Raw genomic sequence first — 23,860 nt, 5'->3', positions numbered from 1 at the left:
TTCAGGATTTTAAAAAAATGTTTTCTATCCATGGAAAGAAAATTTTTCTTATCATAATACTGTAGTATTTTTCTTTTAAGAAACACAGTTGGTTCTCAGAAGGGAAGAGAGAAATGTAGTGCTGCCTACAGTGAGTGGAGTTGGAGGACTGTGTCTGCTGGCATTATTATAAAGTTCACATGGCTTCTCATGGCTTGTGTCATAATCTGCTGTATTATATTCTCATAATATACTCTCTACTTCTATTTCCAAGCTGAGTTTCTGTGATTTTCTGGCTTGCAGTTTATCCTTTACCCATACTAAGTGGTCTTTAATTCCTAGAAACTAACAAAATCTGTCTTGCCTCAGGGTGTTTACAATACAGGCCTCTGTTTGGACTATTTATTTATTTTCTTTTCACCTTGGAAATTCCTATTCATTGTTTTGGTTTTAGTTTAAACATAACTTTCTTCACAAAGCCTCTGTTTATTAATTTGACCCCCAAGACCAGATTAGTGCTTCTATTACATACTTCTGTAAAACTCTGGTATTTAACTCATTGTTTCAGTTAAACATGGCTTGTGGAAGCGAAGTCATCTATTAGAGGCTTAAAACAGAATTCTTCATTATTTCTCACAATTCTCTTGGTTGGCAAGATGCTTTTTTGCTCACGTGCTTTTTTGCTATCACAGCTAGATAGTTGACTGTGATAGAAGGTCCAATATGGCATAACACAGTACTGTAAATTGGGACACTTCAGTTTTACTCCTTGTGCCATTTATCTTCTGGTAGCCAGACATACTTCCTTATGAGCTGTATTAGTCTGTCCTCATGCTGCTAATAAAGACATACTTGAGACTGAGTAATGTATAAAGGAAAGAGGTTTAATTGACTCACATTTCCACATGGCTGGGGAGGCCTCACAATCGTGACAGAAGGTGAATGAGGAATAAAGTCACATCTTATATGGCAGGAGGAAAGAGCTTGTGCAGGGGATCTCCCATTTATAAAACTATCCGATCTCATGAGACTTATTCACTACCACAAGAACAAGAACGGTAGGGGGAAAATTGCCCCCAAGATTCAATTATCTCCATCTAGTATTGCCCTTGACACATGAGGATTATTCCAATTCACGATGAGATTTGGGTGGGGACAGAGCAAAACCATATCAGTGGCAGTTTGAGGAAAGCATTCCAAGAGATCCAAGGTGGAAGCTACAAAGTATCTTGAAAGTGAAGCTCCAGAAATCACACATTATCACTTTTGCTGCACTCTGTTGGTCATAGCAAGTCATTAGGACATCCCTACCCAAGTTGGTGGGAAATAGACTCCACCTCTCAGTAGAGTCACACCTACTCTACCTCTTAGACAAGAGTCACAAAGAATATGTGACCATATTTAATCTAACACACCAACATAGTACAAACATATTGTTATTTTTGTTAATTGTTTGTCTCTTTGTTCACATTATCTCCTATGTTCACCATTGCATTCTATCATGTAACAATAGCTAGCAAAAGGTAGAAACTCAGTATATAGTATTCACTGAATGAAATACAATGTTGATGCAATTGCTATCACTTTAATTTTATTTCTGTGATGTGGGTTTTAAATAATTAAATTTTATTCTCCAAATATAACATTATCTTGGCTAAAAATAAATATTGTTTCATAGAAACATAGGACACAAGAGACTGTGGAACATAGTATAGAGAAATAAAGTGAAATGCCCAAGTGATAACTGAATAGGAAGTATTATATCACCAAGATTAAGAAAATAATCTATGTAATCTGACACTCTGAGTAAAAGTGCCATATATCAGGTCTTTTTCTTAAATAACTCTTTCATTTTATAATGTTTTCAGCTCAAAAGTCACTTTGTGTTTCACCACTTGCTGTTTTATTTATCTGTTCATCCTTTTTGTCTCCCATTTGAATGTAACATTTCTTAGGAAACACAGTGTCTCTACTGTTCACCTCTGGATCATCCAGCCTCTGGCATAAACTAAGCACTCAACAAATTCTTGTTGCCTAAAAACCCGGATGAGTGAATAAATGACCTAAGACAATAAATACTTGTTGAGTGAATATATGAATGAATTACTTAAATCAAGTTATTTACCCTCAGCTGTATACGTTTTCATGGTATCTGCTGCCCATGGTTGTTATGATGATTATATATGAATTGTTTATCATGGAATATGCATTAAATAAGTGATCAATAAGTGTTAGGCTATGATTATTAGGAACAGTGGGGAATAGTTGGCTGAGGACTAATGGATGCCTGAGTCTCTGGTGCAAATGTCCTCATCATAAAGCATCCACTCTCCTTGAAAAATTTAATTGATGTGTGACTGGGAAAAAAGAAGATGACTTGCAAGAAATTTTCTGAAGATTGGAGAAGACCTTGTTGGTAAAAGTCGGGAACCAGAAACTTGCAGAAGCTTTGTTCATGCCCAAAGGTGGCAAAAATCATCCATATTAGCAACATAGTAAGAAGCCACATGTACGATAATGTGAGTCTTATAATTATTGAGCAGCAGATACGTTGCAAAGATAAGTGAAGTTAGATTGTTAAGAACTGTTTTATAATAGAAGAACTCAAATTGGTAAAAGAAAAAAATAGAACATAGAGGTATCAAACTTCACCCTGAAACTAAATTATTTAAAAAAGCAAAAATAAGCTTTTGAGGTATGCTGTACATTTTTAATGTATTTACACATTAAACAGGTATGAAATTTAATCCACACATGTGGATAGGCAAGAAATGTTACTTTGTTCTCTTATATTCAAATAATTTGAAAGACCCTATTATATTTGACAGAAAAAACATTCTGTAGGTCATTGTGGGGTGAGGGTAGAAGAAACATTTGGCACCTTCTCTTCCCTTGATTTGTGCAAGAATCCAGTCGGCCTTTGTAGTGACTAGACTATGGGGAGAAAGCCATTTAGTCATCATTGTCCAAACCCATATTTTCTATAAAGGCAGATGATCCTTTTCTTTCCATGATAAGCTTGAGCAAGGAAATCTTAGCCACAGGTGAGAATACAGATTCCTAGACCCTTCTATTTTCCTTAGAGATGATGTATACATCATATTTATTGCTTCTCTCCAAACTCTAACATCCCCCATCATTGCCCTCCTCTTTTCATTTAGTGTAATTTCATGAAAGGACCTAGACTCTCAGGAAACAAAAAGTAGGGAGGGAATATAGAGAAATTTTTCCTTTGAGCTCTGCAGAAAAATCCTGCTGAGGGAATTGCAGGAGGACCCTGAAGACAATCAGGCCTCTGTTGAGGAAGGAGGTGATGGAAAAGAAATATAGTCAAAACAAAACATAAATAAATAACATGTTGACTCACACACAAGTGTTTACATGCTATACTGTATTGGGGAGGCTACATAAAGGCACTGATTTCACAGAAGTTAAGATCATTTTGAAATTGTGTCATTTGGGTCCATCTTTTAGCTTTGTCAGTTACTAGCCATGTGGCTCAGTGTATGTTTTGAAGCAGTTCTGTGCTTTATCATTATTAGCTCACAGGTTACCTTTAAGGATTAAATGAATAAATTAGGATTATATCTGGCAAATACTAAGTGCTCAATAAATGTCTATTGCTTTTTATGCCATGTTTTAAAAATATTTTTGGTATCTAGTTATTTAAAGTAAGCATATTGGAATGTCAAATACATTTATAGTGTCTTAATCATCTCTTCAGAAATCTGGAGAAATACAAAGGTATCTTCTCACAGATGAGTGAAGCAAGTTTTCATTACCTTTATAAAGGTTAAAAGTATACTTCAGGAAAATAATTGAATATTCATCTTACAATTCATATCTGTAATTGTAATACACCAGAATTTATCTGGGTGGATATAAAACTATTAGATATTTAAAACTACCGTAATGATTACATTTTTTGCTTTATTATTGTCATCAAAAATTCAAACCAATAATATGCATATGATCTTGTTAAATAGAACACTCTTACTTCAAATGCCTTTTCAGAGTTCAGAGATTTCTTTATGTACCTGATATCTCTCCACATAGATATAGACATATACATATATACACATAGATATATAGTCTCATATATGCAAGAGGAAATGAGGGAAACACATAGAAGCTATCTATATCTATATCTATATCTACCTGATTATCTATCTATTGAGAATGTTGAATTTTTTACTTTCCATTTTATATTTTCTATTTCCTGAATAAAAAAAGACTAACAGGTCAAAAAGTATTACTTGATATTGTGAGGTTGGGTAACTATTCAGTTTTTGTTGCCACCTATAGTGTCTGTATATAATTCAAAGAGCAATAAGTTCTGCTGGAAATATCTTCCATTCAATTTTCCATGGATTGAATAATTTTTCAGAAAGCTGACTTTTCTATATGTAAATCTGTGGGTTTAATTCTCAATATGAATTTTTTCCTCAAGTATAGAACGTGCATTTTTATAATGAATATAAGACTAGAGCATTCGATGGTTTTAGTACTAAAATGGTTGTAGACTTAAATATATGTGTAATAAAATAACTTAGAACACTATATTCAACTTGCCTTCTTTCCGTTTCTCATTCAATAAAATGATGCTTGTATGAGTTTTGCCTAGATGTCCTTGTGATGTCATTATGCCCATTCTGTGTCATTCCAAATGTTTTCACAGGATCAATCAAATAATACTTACATTGAAAGGATTAATATTTGTTACTAGTTTTTACTTGGTATGTAGAAAATTTTCAGAATTTGTAAGTCTAAATTAGTATCAAGGTAGAGTTTCCAGATAACATACAGAATTCTCAGTTGAATTTTAATTTCAGATAAAAAATGAAACAATTTTTTTTCAAAATGTGTCCCAAGTTTTGTACAGGATATAGTTATACTAAAAACAAACAAAATAACAAAACAATTATTGATTATGTGACATTTAAATTTAACTGAGTATTCTATATTCTTATTTGCTAAATCTAGCAACTCTGTTGCAAAATATTCAGTCATGTGGTTGAAGCAGTTAAATGTTTGTCTCGCTTGTAGTCCAGTAGTCCCCAACATTTTTGGCACAAGAGACTGGTTTTGTGGAAGACAAGTTTTCCACAGAGTGAGGGTGGGGATGGTTTCTGAATGATCCAAGCACATTACATTTACTTTGCACTTTATTTCTGTTATTATTGCATTGTAATATATAATCAAATAACTATACAACTCACCATAATGGAGAAGAAGTAGTGGGATCCCTGAACTTATTTTCTTGCAAAGAGGTGGTCCCATCTGGGGGTGATAGGAGACAGTGACAGATCATCAGACATTTGATTGTCATAAGGAGTTTGCAACCTAGATCTCTTGCATGAGTAGTTCATGCTCCTGTGAGAATCTAATGCCACTGCTGATCTGATAGGTGCCAGAGCTTAGTAGGTAATGTGATCAATGGAGAGCAGCTATAAATACAGATGAAGCTTTACTCGTTTGCTCACCTCTCACCTTCTGCTGTGTGGCCAGGTTCCTAACATCCAAGGACTGGTACCAGTCCGTGGCCTGGGGGTTGGCGACCCCTGCTGTAGTCCATATAGCTCTTTAATACTTTGTTCACATTATAGCAAGAACATTCTTTCTAAAGTGCCAATCTTGTTATCAATCTTATGCTTTATGTACTTTAGTGATGCCTCATTTTTCAAGTTAAGTTGAAATGTTTTGGCTTTTCAAGTCTCGGTGCCTACTATTTCGCTTTCTTCATTCCTGCCATGCCAAATAATTTGCAGTTTTCTGAATATGTCTTGCCTTTTCCTCTACTGCACTTTTTCTAAGCTGCTACCTCTGACTAAAATGTTATTTTATCCTTCATGTATCAGGCAAAATCTGCTCATCCTTTAAGATCAATGCCAATGTCTCTTCAACTAGAAAGTCTTCCTGGTTTGTGTAAGCAAATCTAAAGGCTTCTACAGCTGTGTTTTCCTAGTTATACTGTATCCTCTATTAAACATATCACATTGTTCTGATTGTTTTTTAAATAGCTATTAGACTGTTTGCTTGAAAGACAGGGGTGAAGATTATCATCTGCGTCTGTCTATCTATCTATCTATCTATCTATCTATCTATCTATCTATCTATCTATCATAATATATCATGTATCTAAAGTATAATAGTCATTTCATTTGTGTTTGTGAAATAGCAAGGATGAGGTAAAGAGAGTATGGAATATAATACCTTTTAAAGTTAGGATGTTTAGAATGCTATTGAAACATAGAGAAAGAGGAAAAATATCCATTCTAATTGGTGTAGAAAAAGTAGGGCATTAGAAAGATTCACGTATAACATTTGCATTTTTTTGGAATGAATGCAAGGTAGGGTTTGTCTCTTCAATAGGTACAAATATGTAAAACAGAAGTAGTTTGCTGAATCTCTTCCTTCATATTTCACCCATTTTATTTCTGTCTTTCCAAATATATTCTGTTCTAAATTTGATGGAATTTCTTTCTAATTAAACAACAGACTTATCTGTCTCTCCTCCAGGGAAGATTTGAGTGAAGGAAGCTCTAATTAACCTTCTCATTTGTGTCGCCCTGAGGATCAAATTTTCTACTTCTAGAGTAGAAAGAGTCAAAGACAGTTGGTCAGATGTTATAACATTAAACTACATGATTTCTGAGATCTTTATTGGTCAGACATCTATGTTTTATGGCTAAATTTTAACATCATCTGTTGCCTTAATAAAACTAAAGAAATGAAGCACACTTGAAGTCAAATATAAATGATGTATATATTGGTGTTCATACTCTTGTTTGTTGATGGTATTAAAAGACAGTTTTTGTTTGTTTGTTTATTGTTTACTTCTATTGTTTAAATGAAAGGTATTTCTGTAAAGAAAATTAGCATAATAATCACGTAAGAAATATATTTATCTCTAAATATGGACTAATATAAACATCCAAATATATAATTGTATGTAATACCCCATATATAATATTAATATACAATATATTTGCTTTAGGTTAATGATAGCTTTGATGATAGACTCTGTATGTTCTTACCATTTCTGAAGTTTATTTTTCCCCACCAACATGCTGTTTTTTTCTAAGCCAAAATTGGTATTTATTTTCAAGAAAATAACTCCTCCTACTAATTAATTTGCTGCTACAGAATACCAAGTGCTCTACAGAATGTATGTTGCAGGAAAGTAAGATGTTTTTGGCCTGTGTTTCTTATTAGACTGCTTTACTTGAGCATATTTATGCAGCTTCTTACCAGTTGCTCAGCAACCCTTCCACAATCAACACCATAATAGTCTTTCCTCCAGAATGGCAGCCCTTCCTAGCCACCCACACCTTCTTTACACCAGAGCTGTTAATAATGAACCCTACTCTTCTAGTTACGTAACAGTCATATAAATGCCTCAATAAAAATCACTAAATGATCTTATGGCAAACTTCACACTTCTCCCCAAAACACATATCTCTAAAATTTCCCCAAGTATTTTTTGTAAAGAGAAGAAAACTTAATAATAAACTAATTAAAGTGGAATAGTTAAACAATTACTCTAGTATGGCCCTCTATCTACCAAAAAGTTATTTGTCTGGTTATGAGAGAATAATTTTGGTGGGCTATACTTAATTCTTAAGAACATCTTTTAACACCATTGAGGTACACAGACAGAAAGATGTGGGGGGTAAGGATAGTTTCTTGGTTCCCATTAAATCATATCACATATATAAAAGCAATCTTCTATATATTTTAGGCAGTAAAGAACATCTACAATTAATGAAAAATGATGACACTTCCTTAGGCCCCAAACTTAAAGGCCAGGCACTATGGAAGAAAACAAAGGATAAACAGGGATACATTCAGGTAATGAAGATAGCTGTGACCCAGGGATATGATGAGTACGTTAGGATAAAGACCACTCTTATTTTTTCTTTCAATCATTATTGGTATAAAAGGTAACCCCATCCACATATTTTCCTTACTTTTCTCTATTCTCTTTCAAAATAAACAAATACTATCATTGTAAAATACAGGTTTTGTGTTTTTGGAAAGAATATTGGGAGATAGAAGAAACAGATAGGAGAAATGATACTCTCATTTTAGAAAACATAAATGAAGAATTAATTTCTATGTGTCGGCTGTTTCTTCCTCTTTTTCATACCTCTATTCTAGCACAGGAAATATAAAAGTATGTTATAAATGTGTTTTGCATTATTTGGGTGTATCTAAACAGATCAAATTCTTTACTTATGTTTATATCCTGAAAAATAAATTTTACCATCAATAAATATTAATTAAATACAAAAGTTTGTATTATTCAGAAAGAAGATACTATATTTAGACATTTTTACTAATTTATTCTCTCCTCACATACTTATCAAATATTCAGTTGGAAATAGGGGATAAACCTGTGTAAGACATGCTCTCTGCTTTCAAATGATATTAATAAGGCAAGGATTGTCAGAGAAAATAAGGCTATGAAAATGAGGTGCTCCTGACATGACATCTTGAAATAAAATATTCTTCCATGAGATCTGCCAGCTGTTCCACAAGATTTTACGTGGAAATAAATGAAACAAGTGTGTGTGAAGCTTCATTTTGTTTGTTTAGGGGAATCCCAGAACGACAAATGCTTTTACTCTAGTTAAGAGATGACAGGTGTCTCAACAAAGAGATCTAAAAATTCAGGATTCTGGTTGATAGTTGCACAAAGATGTAGAGGGACATCCTGTTCTTTTCTCTTCTTATTGTGAAATGTAACAATGATGCCATGAATCTTCTTTTAAAACCTAGGTCTTCAACATTTATTGACATTTTTGTGACTTTATAAGACTATTATACTCAGTTACACAAAAATAATTCAGTTTGTATTGTGTGAAATTTATTTCTGCAAGTGGTGTGTGATTGTGTGGATTTGCATATCTAAATTTAAAAATGACACCTATGATGCACTGCTACATGTCAGAGAAACTCCCAAAATGCACAAAAAATTAAAGTGATACTACTCTGAACTTTAATTCTACAAATTTGTCTTAATCAACTGGGTGAAGCAAGAAGTGATCTTTTGAGAGAAAGATACTATCTTCAAGATTCTTAAACTCTGTATTTAAAATAGCTTTTCCCTAGCACACTCTTACTATATTTTTTGTACTAAGAAATGAGATGTCTATCCATGCTCCTTCTTAGGGCAAAACTGTGATATTTAATATAGCATTCATACATTTATGTGTGTGTATTGTTTTGCCATGGTTGACCAAAACTGTAGTCTCCTTAAGTCTTTCTAAAAGTTTTGATATTTCCATATTTCATTTAAAAAGGTATTTATGGTTGCTTGGCATGTGTGTTTATTAAAATTTCTAGCAATTCATAATTTGAGATCCTTATCTTGCATATAAACATTGTGGGATAGTGTATAATTCGTTAATATTTGTTTTACAATCATTAATTTAGTCACAAAGTGATTTTAGTAGATGTACCATGACATTTACTGACAAATTTTACTATCATCAGTTTCAGATTTAATTGCAAATATATTATTTATTTATTCATTCATTTTGCATATTATATCATCAAGGCCACTTGTATATGATAAATGACAGCAAATCCAAATGCAAATTTAATACTGGTTTCCTGTTTAATGATTATAAACTTGAATAAAATATATAACATAAAAATAAACATATATCAATATGTCAGTAAATTCAGAAAGGTTATATGTATTTAAACTCAATTATATTTTAAAATTAGTATTTACCCATTTATTTATCCTTAATCTTAGAAAATCTGTTACATGAATTACTGAATTTTTTCTTACATCACTAAGATGAACTTCTTTTTACTTTAACCTCTCAGAAATCTGGGCACAAGTGACAGCCAATTTTGCATTGTCATTTCATAGTTTAATTGCTGTAGTTTTTTTCTTAGATATGCCTCTTACAATCTAGACTATATTGTATTATTAATATATTTTAAGATTTTAATCTTATGAAGTTTCAACATAAATACAGCATTTTGATTTGAGATCAAATTTTGTAAGACCAATATAGATATATATTTTTTGAAAATTATAAACTAGTTCTTTTCCGGGATTCACTTAAAATTCTCCTAGTCAGAAAGATAATTTTATACTTAATAACAATTAATCAAAGGTAAAACATTTCTATTTCTCCTACAGTTTTAAGGGCTACTTCCAGTTAATCCATCTCTTTTCTAAATTCCATATTCATAGTTTGCACCCATCTACCAGTTTAAACTATTGAATACTAGGGTAGCCAGATTTTAAAATACTGAAATTAACACTTTTTAAAATGCAAAATATTTCAATTATTTTCGCAGCTAGCATATGCTTAATGAAAACTGTGAATTTTTAAAAATGTAACAAATCAGAGCTTTGTTTCACTTTATACCCTCATATTCAATTAGTTTACAAGTGTCCTCATTTATTGGTATGTTTTCCTATAAGTTTCACAGAAGTCATATTAAAGAAAAGAAGAAAAAATATAACAAACATTGAATTACATATGCTAATGACTATCCAGATGATGGCTTGAATCAAATTAGTCATAGTACTTAGACTTTATGTTGGTGTTATTTGTGTATACATAGTTTTTATTTTGGATGTTTTAATGTTAAACATTTATGGCATTTTACTTTATTACATATCACAATGTCACAAAATTATTACTATTTTGTTAAATTTCCATTCAAATGTTTCATATGAAACACTAAAATTAAAGGAACAGAATATATTAAACTAATTTACATACAGTAATGTACTAAACATAAGTACCTAGAAACTTCTTTGAATATGCAGTTATTTTTACATGTTCTTATATATTTTGGGTCATCCACGCATATCTCTAGCAATATATTCTGCTTTTTATTTTGGTAATGAGTTAGAAAATAATTACAAAGAAACAACATAAAATTGTAAAACTATAGGACAAAAAATTTAATCAAAATTTCATCAAAGTTCAAATTCTATCATGAGGTATTATTTGGTACATATTTTGTTAAAATTAATAACTTTCAAATAATTTTTGAAAACACATAATAAAGTTTCAAATTTCACATTGTAGCATTACTATTAAATAAAATTTCCAACTTACATGTGTAACGTGATTTTCCATCATCATAATTTCAAAGATGACATCTAGTTATGACATAGTGAAGCATGTTTATATATGTAAATCATTTTTATTTTATTTTTGTTAGTTCAGGAATGTTTTGTTAAATAGTATTATTAAAATTATATTTCAGGTATGTTTTCATATTGTGAACATCTTATTTTTAAATTTTTCTCAAGTAACTTAATGACAGGATAATCTAATTGTGATAAACTACACCTTGTATATATCGTTTGATGTCAAATGAAGAATGAGCTTTCTGAATGTACATTTTCTTCCTTTGAGTTTTATGTCTTGTAATATATACATTTAACTGTGCTATCAGACAATGCTTACATAATTGTATAGCATACTTAATTTTTTTCATAAATGAAAGTAAAATATCATTTTAACATTAGATAGCTATGTGTATATTTAATATTGAATTATTGCTATACATAATTCTAAGGCTTTTTCCAGCATTGGCAATTACTTAATAAAATAGTTGTGTACGCAAAAATTTTGAGTAATTTAAAACTGTTAAGTGGTGAATTTTGACAATTTAAAAGTCCGTGTTTCATACACACCAATTTAAAATATTACCAATATCAGTATTTCAAATCGTTTATATTAAAATAAAATGGTAAATGCAATATATGACATAACTTTATGGTAATGGATGACTTTATTACCTTAAAAAGGAAATCAGTGTTATTTCTTTATAGTTCCACTGTATGTATCAAGCACATCTAACTAAGTTTAGATGCATTTATACTTTCTGTAAGCATGAGATATATCCCCTTTTAATTCTACACAATTTTGAATATTCTATGTAAATCTATTTTATACTAACAGACTAAACTTTTGTTTGGGAAATAATAACAAAAATTTTGAAGTAATTATTACTTATGCAACTTAATGTTCAGATTCCACACTTTTTCAAAGTGATGTTTTTGAAAGTTAAAACCAAAATTTTATGTTTCCCCTGCTTTGAAATTGCTCTTCATTCTTGTCACTGCTTGAAATGTGACTTTTGCATGGCAAAAATTATAATCATATTCCATTTGTGAAATGTATCTTTTTATTATTGCTAATTTGATTTTAGTCCTATTGAATTCATTCTTTATTTATTATTTCGTCTGATAAATGTTTCTCGAGCATCTACTATGTGCCAGGCAATGTTCTAGGAGCTAGGGATTCATCAGTGAAATCAATATACAAAAATTTTAGCCTTCAGGAAGCTTGCATCCCAGCATGGTGTGGAAAGAATATGAACACACTATATAAGTAAAACATAAGAACTGTTTAGTAAAATACCTGGTTGGAATACATATCTGGTTAGATTATGATTATTAAATAAATTCTGAGGTTTAATGCTTTATTTCAGCCTTAAACACTGTCCTGCATTTAGGTTAAGGGAATACTACAGAATCATCATCACTGTTGGTGGGAAGTATAGCTCTTATGCTAAATATTTTAAGATTGGAACTGCTAGAAAACCCTGGGTCTACACATTACCAAAGACCAGTTCTAATTCCAAAATTTGGTCTGGAACTGTGTTTATCCCCCGAAGTCTTCAAGAAAGTGGGTGTCTGGATTTGGTCTGCAGGTCTTGAGTGATTAGAGAAGCAGCCTAAGCCCCCTACGCCTGTTCATAAGGATTATCTCAGATTTATTGACTCAAATTCAAGAGATTATTTGAGATTAATCATAAAGAATCTGATGGAATATGATAATTTAATCCATCCCTTTAGTAAAGGTAGGCATGATCAGACATGTGACATAGTATAAATTCCATTATTTCTCATAAATTTATCTTATAATTACCAACATATGTTTATAGTTAATAGTTTCTTTTATTAAAATTAAACCTGAAAGTTGGGAAATTATGATGAGTTTATAAAAATATTAAAGTATTAGTTTTTACTCTGACTTCACATTCCTCTCAAAAATAAAAGGCTCAATTAAACTCTCTAGGCGAATAATATGGATCAAGTTTCATAGTAATGAGCACATGAGCTCATCGTGATGTATGTATGAAACTGTGCATCACAAATGTACAGTTTACCATGAGTTCAATTACTGTATTTTAATAGTGCAAGCATAGTTATTGCTTAACTATGCGATTAAAAATTATTATCAAATATTAACTGACTAAATATTGCAGTCTGATTTATATAACCAGTGTGAACTTCGTAGATTCTGATCTATGAAATAGAAGCTTTCTGATTCATGCTTAAAAACATATTAAAATATTTAAAATAATTTGATAATCATCATACCTTATTTACTTTTGGCTCTTTCAAAATACAATAATCATTTAGTACTTCTGAATTTCTACATCAAATTCAGATATGATGACTCAACCTGGAAGAATTAGGGGCGGAAATGGGCTTTTCTGTTTGCCTATGCATGAGGGGCTCCAGGTTTGACTTCCTTTCTTCCTTTTTGAATTTAAGGCAGAAAGCAGAATTATTAGTGCTACTAATCACCTGCCTACAGCAGAAGAGGAAAAAAAAAAAAAAAGAAAGGCAGAGTATTCTCAAACCATATTGACACTGCTTTTATTTACTCTTTCAGAATGGTTAAAATATCCCTATGCATTTTTATCTAAAATAGCTAATTAAACATTGGTAACAGAATTTTGAAATGTTGAGAAGAAAAATGTATAAAAACATATACCACTCATTGGCTTTAGAAAATATTCAGAAGTTTTCCAACCGGGATCTGACTATGATTCCTAATTAGTAGCTGCAACTCCAAAATTCAATAATTTTTGTTGTTGCTGTTGTTGCTGTTAAGGACTTTAGTTGTCAAGGTCCTTTTAAATATACCCCCATTCTATTTTATGCTTCTTTTATAAAGTTACTTTTTTCATTATATAAGTATTATGAACCACTAAGAACAACCTTAAAAAAAAAAAAGTAAAATGAAAAAGCAAACCCTAGTTTGACACTTTGAATACACATTTTTAAATTATTAAAAAATATTTAATTAGAATAAAAATGTGGTAATATTATATACACATGCACATATATATACACTATGGAATGCTTATGAGATATTTAGAAATTCCCAACCAATAGTTACAACTAGTGTGTATGAATTAAAGTTCCATGATGTTTACTAATAGTTAATTTTCAACCACTTCTAAATTAAATAATTTGCTTAATTTTATTTAGTTCAGAATTGGTTAAACTAAAACATTATGTAAAAATAGTAAAACTTATTAACTGATTTTTAAAAACTCAGTAAATTCTAAGGTACTTAGAGAGCTCACGACAAATGAGGTTAAGAAAGACATTGTCATATAGTGGTTATTTTAGCGTCTCATTTTTTCCCATCATTTGTTTTCATTTTGGCTTTGATTTTAAATTCTCTTTTCTTCACTTGCTTGTCTTAAAATACAAAATTTTGATGTTTTTCCCAGAATTTCTGAAGAGATATGGCAGACTATTCAAAGCATACTTTTGAGAAAAGTGTGGTTACCTAGTTACCCATTCCATCAAAACCTGACACTTGCCAGGCATTTGTTGCTGAAATTCATCTGTAGATTTTTTTAGAAGATTGATTCAGGGCCACATAAAGGGTTTATTCTTTTACCTGCTCCCTTCAATGTATTACAGTTAAAATGTGGTGTATTTTGTGTGTATATCTATCCATAGAATGGTTGATACAAACAAACCAACAGATCTAGTGTGCTTCACAATTTACTGGCGTGTTTGTGTTTTGCCTCTTCATGTTGATTATCCTTAAGGTAATAGAAGAGAATATGACTGATTAAACTTATCAGAAAAAATAAACAAAATTTAAAAAGAAAAAGTTAGCATCTAGTGCTACTGTGTCCCACAGGTTCTTCTACATTGACCCACACTACCTCCACTGGTGAGTTAGAGGAGCATAACAGGACTACCACTGGTGCTCTTGCTGTTGCTAGCACACCTGCAGATGTTACTGTATCCAGTGTTACAGCTGTCACCATCCATAGACTTTCCGAGGAACAGCGAGTGCAAGTTACAAGTCTCAGAAATTCAGGTCTGGACCCCAACACGTCCAAGGACGGGCTCTCTCCTCATCAAGCAGATACACAAAGTACCAGGAGAAGACCAAGACATGCTGAACAGATAGAAAGAACTAAAGAGCTTGCAGTTGTTACTCATAGAGGTATTGGATGTTATTTTACTTGTGCCCATTTAGTTACAGCCAAAGCTATATTTTGGTAATGATTCTAATTAGAGAATGAGTGGAAAGAGAGCCAAGATGTAGAAAGCAAAAGAAAAAGTTTGCAGTAGGTGAAAAATATGGATAGTAACACCGAAAACTGGAATAATTTGAAAGCATAGAAATTGAAATTTAAAAATAAGTCAAAGTCAATGCAAATGTTGGAGAGGGAGGGGGAAAAATTTGAACAGACATAATTCATAAACAGGACAGTAAAAACAAATACAAAATACCTATTATTATTCCATACCAGTTATGATGTTCATGAAACAGGAAAATAAAGTAGCCAGTTTTGATTAGTAAGTGCATATATTTACCCATAGATGATTTATCCCATGTAGTAATTTTTGGCGTTTGCATGATATTTTTATGTTATGCAAATGTTAGTTAGTACTTGAGAATATGTACAGTTTGATTGGGAAACATAGAAACGCTATGTCTGGTGATCATTTTACATAGCTTATTCTTTGCTTGACCCGTATGATTGCATTGAAAGATTTCCATTTTGAAAAGGTAACAGCTATTCATTGATATTATGGCTCCAAAATTTAAGTAGTCTTTAAGTGTCAAATTTATTTTTAGAGAAAAATGACATAAAACCACATCATACATTGGTAATTTTCTACTCAATTAATATAAGCCTACCTTTTATAAAATAAAGAAGTCTAGAAAACACGTTTTTCTGTTTCTTGGTGGCAAGTGTCATAGAGAAGTTTAGGAAAAAAATTCAATGTAGTGTAAAAGAATAAAAGGTCTTTAATTATATCAATATATGTATCAGTAAGAACATTAATTGAACATATTTCATGTATAAAATATCTGCTACATTTCAAAGATATCAAAATATTTTCTCTAAACTGACTATGGTTTTTGTAGTGTGATTAGGAATGGTTTATACAGACCATGATTTAAGTAATGGGGAGCCATTCAATACTTAGAGCACAAGAAGGATAGAAATCAAGACATCTTTACATACATTAATTGAAAATCATACAAAAATATCTCAGAAGTTTGTTTCCATTAGAATTTGTACTGAAAGTACTTACTTTGATTCTCTTTAACGAGGCACATTCTAAAATGAATTTTTAACTGGTAATAGTCTTCTCAAAAAGATTAAATCAATATCACCTTGATTCCGTATTCACTTTCCTATTATAAATATTCATTCATAAGAATATAGGGACCGTGTTAAAATTTTGATTTGCACAATCAAGTAAACAGTTTTTGTCTTATTACTAGAAAATTTAAGTAGGTAAAATTATATTAAAATGTTAAAAACTATTTTTTCATTCTCTTTGGAAAACTTCACGAGCTAATATTGGTAGGCTACCTGGAAATTATTATTACCCATCATATAGAAGGAGGATAATTTCTGACATAAGTTTATCGTAAAACCAACTAATAATACTATTTCTGCTTTAGCCAAAGTTTGCCATCAAGTGGTGTGAGACACTTTGTGGTTAAAAATTAAAATTTTATATAACTTGGAAAAATAATTCAGACTGAAAATAGAAAAGGTGATAGTCAACTATTAAATTAAATTAAATAATTTTAAAATGGTTCCATATAAAATTTTTAAGTTTCTTCCAGTAAATTTTAATTAAGCATCAAGAGTACTTCCTGGGTAGATTCCAAATCAGTGCTCAAACTTTCCCCGTTGTTATCGTAAGCTCCTAGCGCTGTTTGAGAGATTGATACCTGTTTTACCTTTCCCCATATTCTTTACAAAATGGTGATTTTGAATTTAATATGCATTCAGTGATACCATGTACCTTGGAAATGTATTCCTCATTTATTTTTTAAATTAGATGTAAAACATTATATGGAACACATTTTTAATGTATTCATCATTGTTGACAGTGACTTAAATTGTTACACTTTTATCACCTATCTCTTTTAATTCAAATTGGTTCTTCTGTTTCTTCTTCTCACTACTATTTCAGTGATTTTGGTTTGCTACTTATCTATTACACTCTAGACACAATCTCTTAGTATTATGGGCAAAAATATCAGTGTTAACAGTAGAGGAAACCTATTATTCTATTGCTTAGGGTTTACTAAAGTTCTCAAAATATAGCTATGCCCTTAGTTATGAAACTATCTTCTAAGACTTGATTACCAGCAGGTCCAAATTTCTAAACTGGAAATGGCTGACATCAAACCAGTATTATTTTGAAAATAATAATTTTGGCTCAGACACAATGACTAAAATCTTTACTCAGTACCAGATTCTGTTCTAGAGGAAATAAAGATAAATAATGCATGACCCGTTCCTGCAGGACACTGCAATAGAGTCGAGGACATAGAGAAACCCATTCTAGTTGTACAAGATAGATTTTGTAAAATGAATTCTGATCAAAGTACTAAAGAAGTTATAGTGTGTATGCAGAGAGTGAGCCTTTTAAGTTACTTTTTCAGTAAGTTGGTAAACAACCCAAAACTATTTTTTTTAGATATTTCAGAAAAAAAAATTGTACTCCTCTAATCTATTATCCACAATGTAGTTAAAATGAACTTTTATAAATAAAAATCCAGTCATCTAACTCGACTCTTTTAAAGCTTTCAGTGATTTCTCAATGCCTTTAAGAGTAAAGTAGAGACTTGGTGAGGACCCACAGGAAACTACATGATCTGGGTTTTTTCCATATTTCCAAATTCATCTCATGTAACTCTCACAATCACTCTATTATTTTGCAAAACACAATTTATTTTAATTAGTCAAACACTATTCTTTTCTCCCTAAAGGTACTCTGAGAAGCTAATCCTTGTTCCTTTTAACCACATAATTCTAATTTCCTTTCCAAGATGTAGCTTAAATTGTTACCTCTAGGAAGGTTAGGTATTCTTCTTATAACTTGCCATTGTTATAAAAGGCATTTGTAATCATCAGCCCTATAACTTTTCCTGTAATATTTAAACTGTCTGAGAACAAGGAATGGATGCGTTTTATTCATGCTGCATTTTCAGTACTTAGTACAGTTTCTGACCCATAGATATTTTTTAAAAATAGTTGTCGAACTAATGAATAAGTATTTACAATTTCACTTGCTAGAAAATTCACTTAAATTAAAGGCTTGAAATTACCTTCTTCAAAATAATGAAATCTCTACATATTTCAGTGTTAAAGGTAACTACATTTTGTCACAGATATGCCAGCTTTTTAAAAATAAAGGCAACAATATCGTCATTAATCCATAATAATATATTACTTTTATTGTATTAGTAGTTCAAAATTCACAAAATGGAACTGGATATAAAGGCTTTGCTTATAGCCCCTGAACAATTATAAAATCAAAATAATTTTATAATTAACCATTAGAAAATAATAAAGTCAAAAATGTCCTATGAAAAATATTCTAATGGATATTATTTTGCTAAAGTTAATTACAGTGTAAAACAGAAATATAAGAGATTACTATAGCATAGGTCCATTCGATGTCTGCAAGTTCATGCTATTTTGCAGTACATAATAATTTAATATTGTTAATTTTTTAATTCACATTACAGTTAAACTTTCAGTTTTAAAATGTCTTTTGATCATTAATGGTTCCCAATTTATCTGTTTTTATAAACTGGGGCATATATTAATAATTGACATCAATATTATTATAAACACATAGAAAACATGGATTAGACACAGTATTTTGTACTTCATGTGTATAGAGTCAATCACTATAACTATTTTATTTAAATAACAACTGTAAAATTAATGAATAATCTGGAAAAACTTGAAATATTTCTCAAATGTATTTTCAGTTCTTTATAGGGTACCATTCCAATTAATTTTCCTATTGTATTATAGTTAAAACATCAATAATTTAAATTATCTTAATTTTTTAAGGTTCTACTTTTTCTCAGTAACAGAAAATTATTTCCAGTCTCCTCCATTTGAAGATTCTTTGTACATTGAGATAAAAAGAAGCAAAAGAGAAAGAAAATAAGTAATGTTGGTTTAGATCTCTTAAAAATGCATATTAACACCACACCACACTTTGCTGTATATGTGTCCAATAGTCCTCAAAATGAGAATTTAATATTTATTGACTGAATTTTAGTCCACCTTTGCCAACTACTATGTGTGAGAGTTTGTTCAGGTCAAATGAACAATTATACCTCAATTTTTATATTTGCAAAGTAGTTTTTATAGTATCATAATATTACATCAGGGTTATTATAAGCATTAAACATAGTAATGATCGGAAGTGCCTTAAAGTCTTAGGTATTTTCTCCCAATGGAAAGATTAAAAAAAAAAAAAAATGCTTACTATCAACCTTGAGTTTTGGTCAAAGAACTAGGCTGAGACTATACTTTGTTCCTTGTTAGCTTTATGATCTTGAGCAGTAAGTTCAATTCCCAAAGTCACAACTCTAGCTAAGAACACCTGCATCATAGGATGGTTGTTATTTTCATTTTATTCACAAAATACGTATTGACTCTTGTGATGTGCATGACATTGTACTGGATAGCAGGTATATGAGAATGAACAATACAATCTATGCCATAGAACAGTCTACATAACTTTAAATAAAAAGAATAATCACAAATTTATTATGAGAAACAGTTGCATAGCAGCACTTTTAGAATGTTACTGAATTACAGTAGAGGGACTAACAACCTCTAAATATGAATCAAAAAGCGCTGCTCAGAGAATATTTGAACTAATTATTGAGAGATGAGGCCAGGCGTGGTGGCTCACGCCTGTAATCTCAACACTTTGGGAGGCCAGGGTGGGTGGATCACGAGGTCAGGAGATCGAGACCACCCTGGCTAACACGGTGAAACCCCGTCTCTAATAAAAATACAAACAAATTAGCTGGGTGTGGTGGCGGGCGCCTGTAGTCTCAGCTACTCAGGAGGCTGAGGCAGGAGAATGGCGTGAACCCGGGAGGCAGAGCTTCCAGTGAGCCGAGATCCGGCCACTGCACTTCAGCCTGGGCGACAGAGCGAGACTCTGTCTCAAAAAAAAAAAAAAAAAAAAAAAAAAAGGAAGAAAAATGAATGAATATTTGAAACTAGTAGATTATATTTATGTTACTAAGACTCATTGAAAATGGTTTGAGTGGGTATTTAGGCAGAATAGCCTGTAACAAAAATAAATAAATTGTTTACATTTGAAGGAAGATACACATTAAGATAAGTAAGCTTAAAAATAATTGACTTTTTATTTACAAAATATCCAGATGTTTAAAATTAGATAACATATATCTAGTGACATTTGTAAATTCATCAGAATAATTTGCTGCCTTAGCTATAAGATCTCTTTTGATATCATTTAATATTTAACTTAAAAATCTTTTTCAATAATCCCTAAACTCTAAAGCTTGATTTTATAGACTTAAGGAATTTACCTAACGTTGACTTGAAAATAGCAAAACCTATGTAATGATATGATTTTAGAAATGATAAGTAAATTTTCTTGTGTTTCCAGAATTATCTATTTTAGAATTAGATGGGAACTTACAGATCATCTAGTACAATATCATTATTTTGTAGAGAAAATTATGGCCTGGCAGAGACCATATAAAAATCCAGTCTCAGACTAGTATTGATAGTCCTAGACTAGTATTGATTCATTCAAGATTCATTTAGTGTCTGATATGTGGTCTTTCACTAAGTGATGTTAAAGTTGAAATAACATAGATTATAAGCACAATTGGGTATCTTGTCTCAAGGAGTTATTTGTCATATTTTATTATGTTAAATAATAATTAAGATGTGTTTAATCCACCCTATTTTACTTTAGCATTGCTTTTCTTGGAGACTTTAGTAGAATTATATTTCTACTATTATTTTTTCAATATGTGGACAAGTTCTGTCAGCTGTTAAAGAACAGTCTTGATAGTTGCTGTTTTTAAGTACAAAATTTGGATATATTCTTCTGGGAATGTTTTCATATACACATATAATAATTATTAATTATTTTTATTGGACTTCCCAATGGGAATTTAACTTAGATAACTACAACATCTTACAGAATTAAATGTGTGTTATGGGGCTTTTATAGACATTACTACTGTTTGTTTTGACATAGTATACTCAGTTATGCCACAGTACATTTAATGCTAATGACCATATCAGTGGAATATTACTTTGATTAATAAAGTTACATGAAATTATGTTGAATTGAGATTGAATATGATATAGACTTTTCTCCTCCAAAACTAGAGCCTAAAAGAAACTCTAACAGTTTTTAAATAAGTACATTATTTATTATTCTTAAGTTTAAGGTAAGAACAGTTAATTCAGCATAAAACATTTATTTTAGGTGACCACTTTTAATCCAAAGAAGCAGCAATTTTTTATTATTACTATAATTTATATTGTTTTCAAGTAAGCTCATCTGAATATTTATAAGGCTCAACAAAAATAAGAAAACAGCAAACGATTATACACATTTAATATTCACATTAAATTGCCAGTTTATGTCAGAAGTTAAGATTACTATGTAACAAATTTGATTCAATAACTGGTGTAACACTCTTCTACCTCAAAAACTGCATTGTGTGAAAACAGCAATTTTTAGGTGCCTATTACGTGTTCATCACTAATAGGCTATATTATTATGCATAAAATATATTTTAAGTGTTTTCAAGTGTTTGCAAGAAACTTACACTATTTTCAAATATTCTATTAAGACTTTTATAAAGTATAAATTTCTAAATCTAAAACATGTTGTTTTTAAAATCTTAATAAGCATTATAACAATGAGGGAATTAGTTTATGAGTAGTCATGTAAATATATTTTTTTGGATACTAATGTATGCTCATCAAGTAATCAGTTATCAGGGTTTTATTGTACATCTTATCTTTCACTAAGCATGTGACGAATTCAAAAGTATGTTGTATAGTCTCTATTTCCAAAGGAAAAGTTTGGAGACTAGATTATAGAGAAAAATTATAGGTCAATTATAAGAGAAAGAATTACCACAAAACAAGTATGGCATGTGAGGAAGGATGAGGTAAAACTGGCTTCAAATGCTTGATATGTTGTTCTGTGTAAGAGAGATTAAATCTGTCCTCTGGCATAGGTTGTAAAATTTAGTGTATGGAACCATAAGACAGTGCAAAGCAGTTTATTATAAAGAAGACTGATCTAACATTCAGGTGTTTTTTTTTTTTTTTCCAAATATAAATTGTGTTCTACTGGAAGCAGTGAATTCTCAAAGTCATTCAAGCATAGATTGTAATGGACAAAGTGGGTATTTAAAAATGACTAAAGCATCAAAGAGTATCTTAATAATATGATTGTTACTGTCCCTTTTAATCCTAAAAGTCCATGACTCTATAGAGAGATATTATGTATTAATTAATGTATTTGCCATCACTTTATATTCCCTACTGGTGTTGAGCTGACATGTACTTATTTTAATGATTATTTATAGCCAATGTGAAAACAAACACAGAAGTGGACAATGCTACCATCAAGGAATTTAGAGATTAGCAATGTACTTATCTCATTAAATGTGAAATCAGCCACATGTACATTTTTTTTTTTTTTTTTCTGGGCCCAATGCCCACATTTGTGCCTTAAATTTGAAAGCTTCTTTATTTGGAGGTCCAGTCCTAGCTGTTCTTTTAGGCAGTGTTATTTCTAACAACAGATGACAGTGCTATTCTTACTCTCTTCACCACCACATTCTACTATTTATTTATTCACTCATTTTTCTATATTCTTTCTTTTTTCTTTCTGTTTTTCTTTTTTCTCTTTATTTCTTTTCACATTTTTCTGTTCCATATTCTTTTCTTTTAATTTTTTTTCTCTCTCAAAATATCCACTGAGTGCCAAGCTGTCTTCCAATTGCTGGGTATACAGTATTGAACAAAACTTAGTAGACCCTGCTTTATTGAACTTATATTCAAGTGAGGAAGAAAAAGACAATAGACAAGTAAATAATTGTCTGATGGTAAGATAGATGGATTCCTACCTTAGTTTGGATGGTAAGGAAAGGCCTCTTTGGGGAGTTAAAATTTAAACTGAGACTTAAATAACAGAAAGGAGACAAAGACGCTCTTGGAGTTATGCTTTGCAGTTTCTCAGAGAAGAAAGCACACTAGGAAAAGAAAACAGTTAGTTATAAAGAGCTTGAGTTGTAACTTGAGAAAAAGAAAACCCACTAATTCTGGTACTCAATGCGCCAGGAGGAGAGTAAGGTAGATGAGGTGGGAAATATAGGTAGGAAAAACACCGTTTGACTTTTAGGCCTTAAAAATGAGCTTTATTTTTATCTAAACCGTTGGTGGACTTTAGCAGGGAACATGTATTACCAAATGTAATTTTTAAAGGAGTCACTTTAGCATGAATTTAAAGAAGAAATTTCAAGTGAATAGGTGCAATCAGACAAAACAGTAAGATATACAGAAGTGCAAGTAACAGTTGATAGTTACGTGGAATATAGGTCTTATAGTATGCTTCTCAAATTTCATTGTGGACATTAATCATCTAGTAGTCTTGTTCAAATGCAGGTTGTGACTTGACGGAATTGGAGTTGGAGCTGAGATTTCGCATTTCTAACAGATCTCTAGGTTTGCTCACACATTAAGTAGCAAGAACTTAGATGAAGATGAT

General features: G+C 31.1%; 1 protein-coding gene across 5 annotated transcripts in view; it reads left to right on the top strand.

Annotated features, from left to right (window-relative positions):
* CSMD3 (CUB and Sushi multiple domains 3) overlaps positions 1-23,860 on the top strand; it is a 1,225,248-nt gene that overhangs the window by 462,460 nt on the left and 738,928 nt on the right. For 2 of the 5 annotated variants that reach the window (XM_045398609.2, XM_005563950.4), the window contains exon 7: positions 14,925-15,236. The exons of the other annotated variants lie outside the window; for them this stretch is intronic. In XM_045398609.2, coding sequence (XP_045254544.2) covers positions 14,925-15,236 — 312 coding nt within the window. The remainder of the gene's footprint in view (positions 1-14,924; positions 15,237-23,860) is intronic. 5 annotated transcript variants of the gene reach the window in all.

The sequence above is a fragment of the Macaca fascicularis genome, chromosome 8 (assembly GCF_037993035.2).
Source record: "Macaca fascicularis isolate 582-1 chromosome 8, T2T-MFA8v1.1".
NCBI classification, from domain to species: domain Eukaryota; kingdom Metazoa; phylum Chordata; class Mammalia; order Primates; family Cercopithecidae; genus Macaca; species Macaca fascicularis.
The sequence above is the reverse complement of the archived record's forward strand: the minus strand, read 5'-3'. Positions and strand labels throughout refer to the sequence as shown.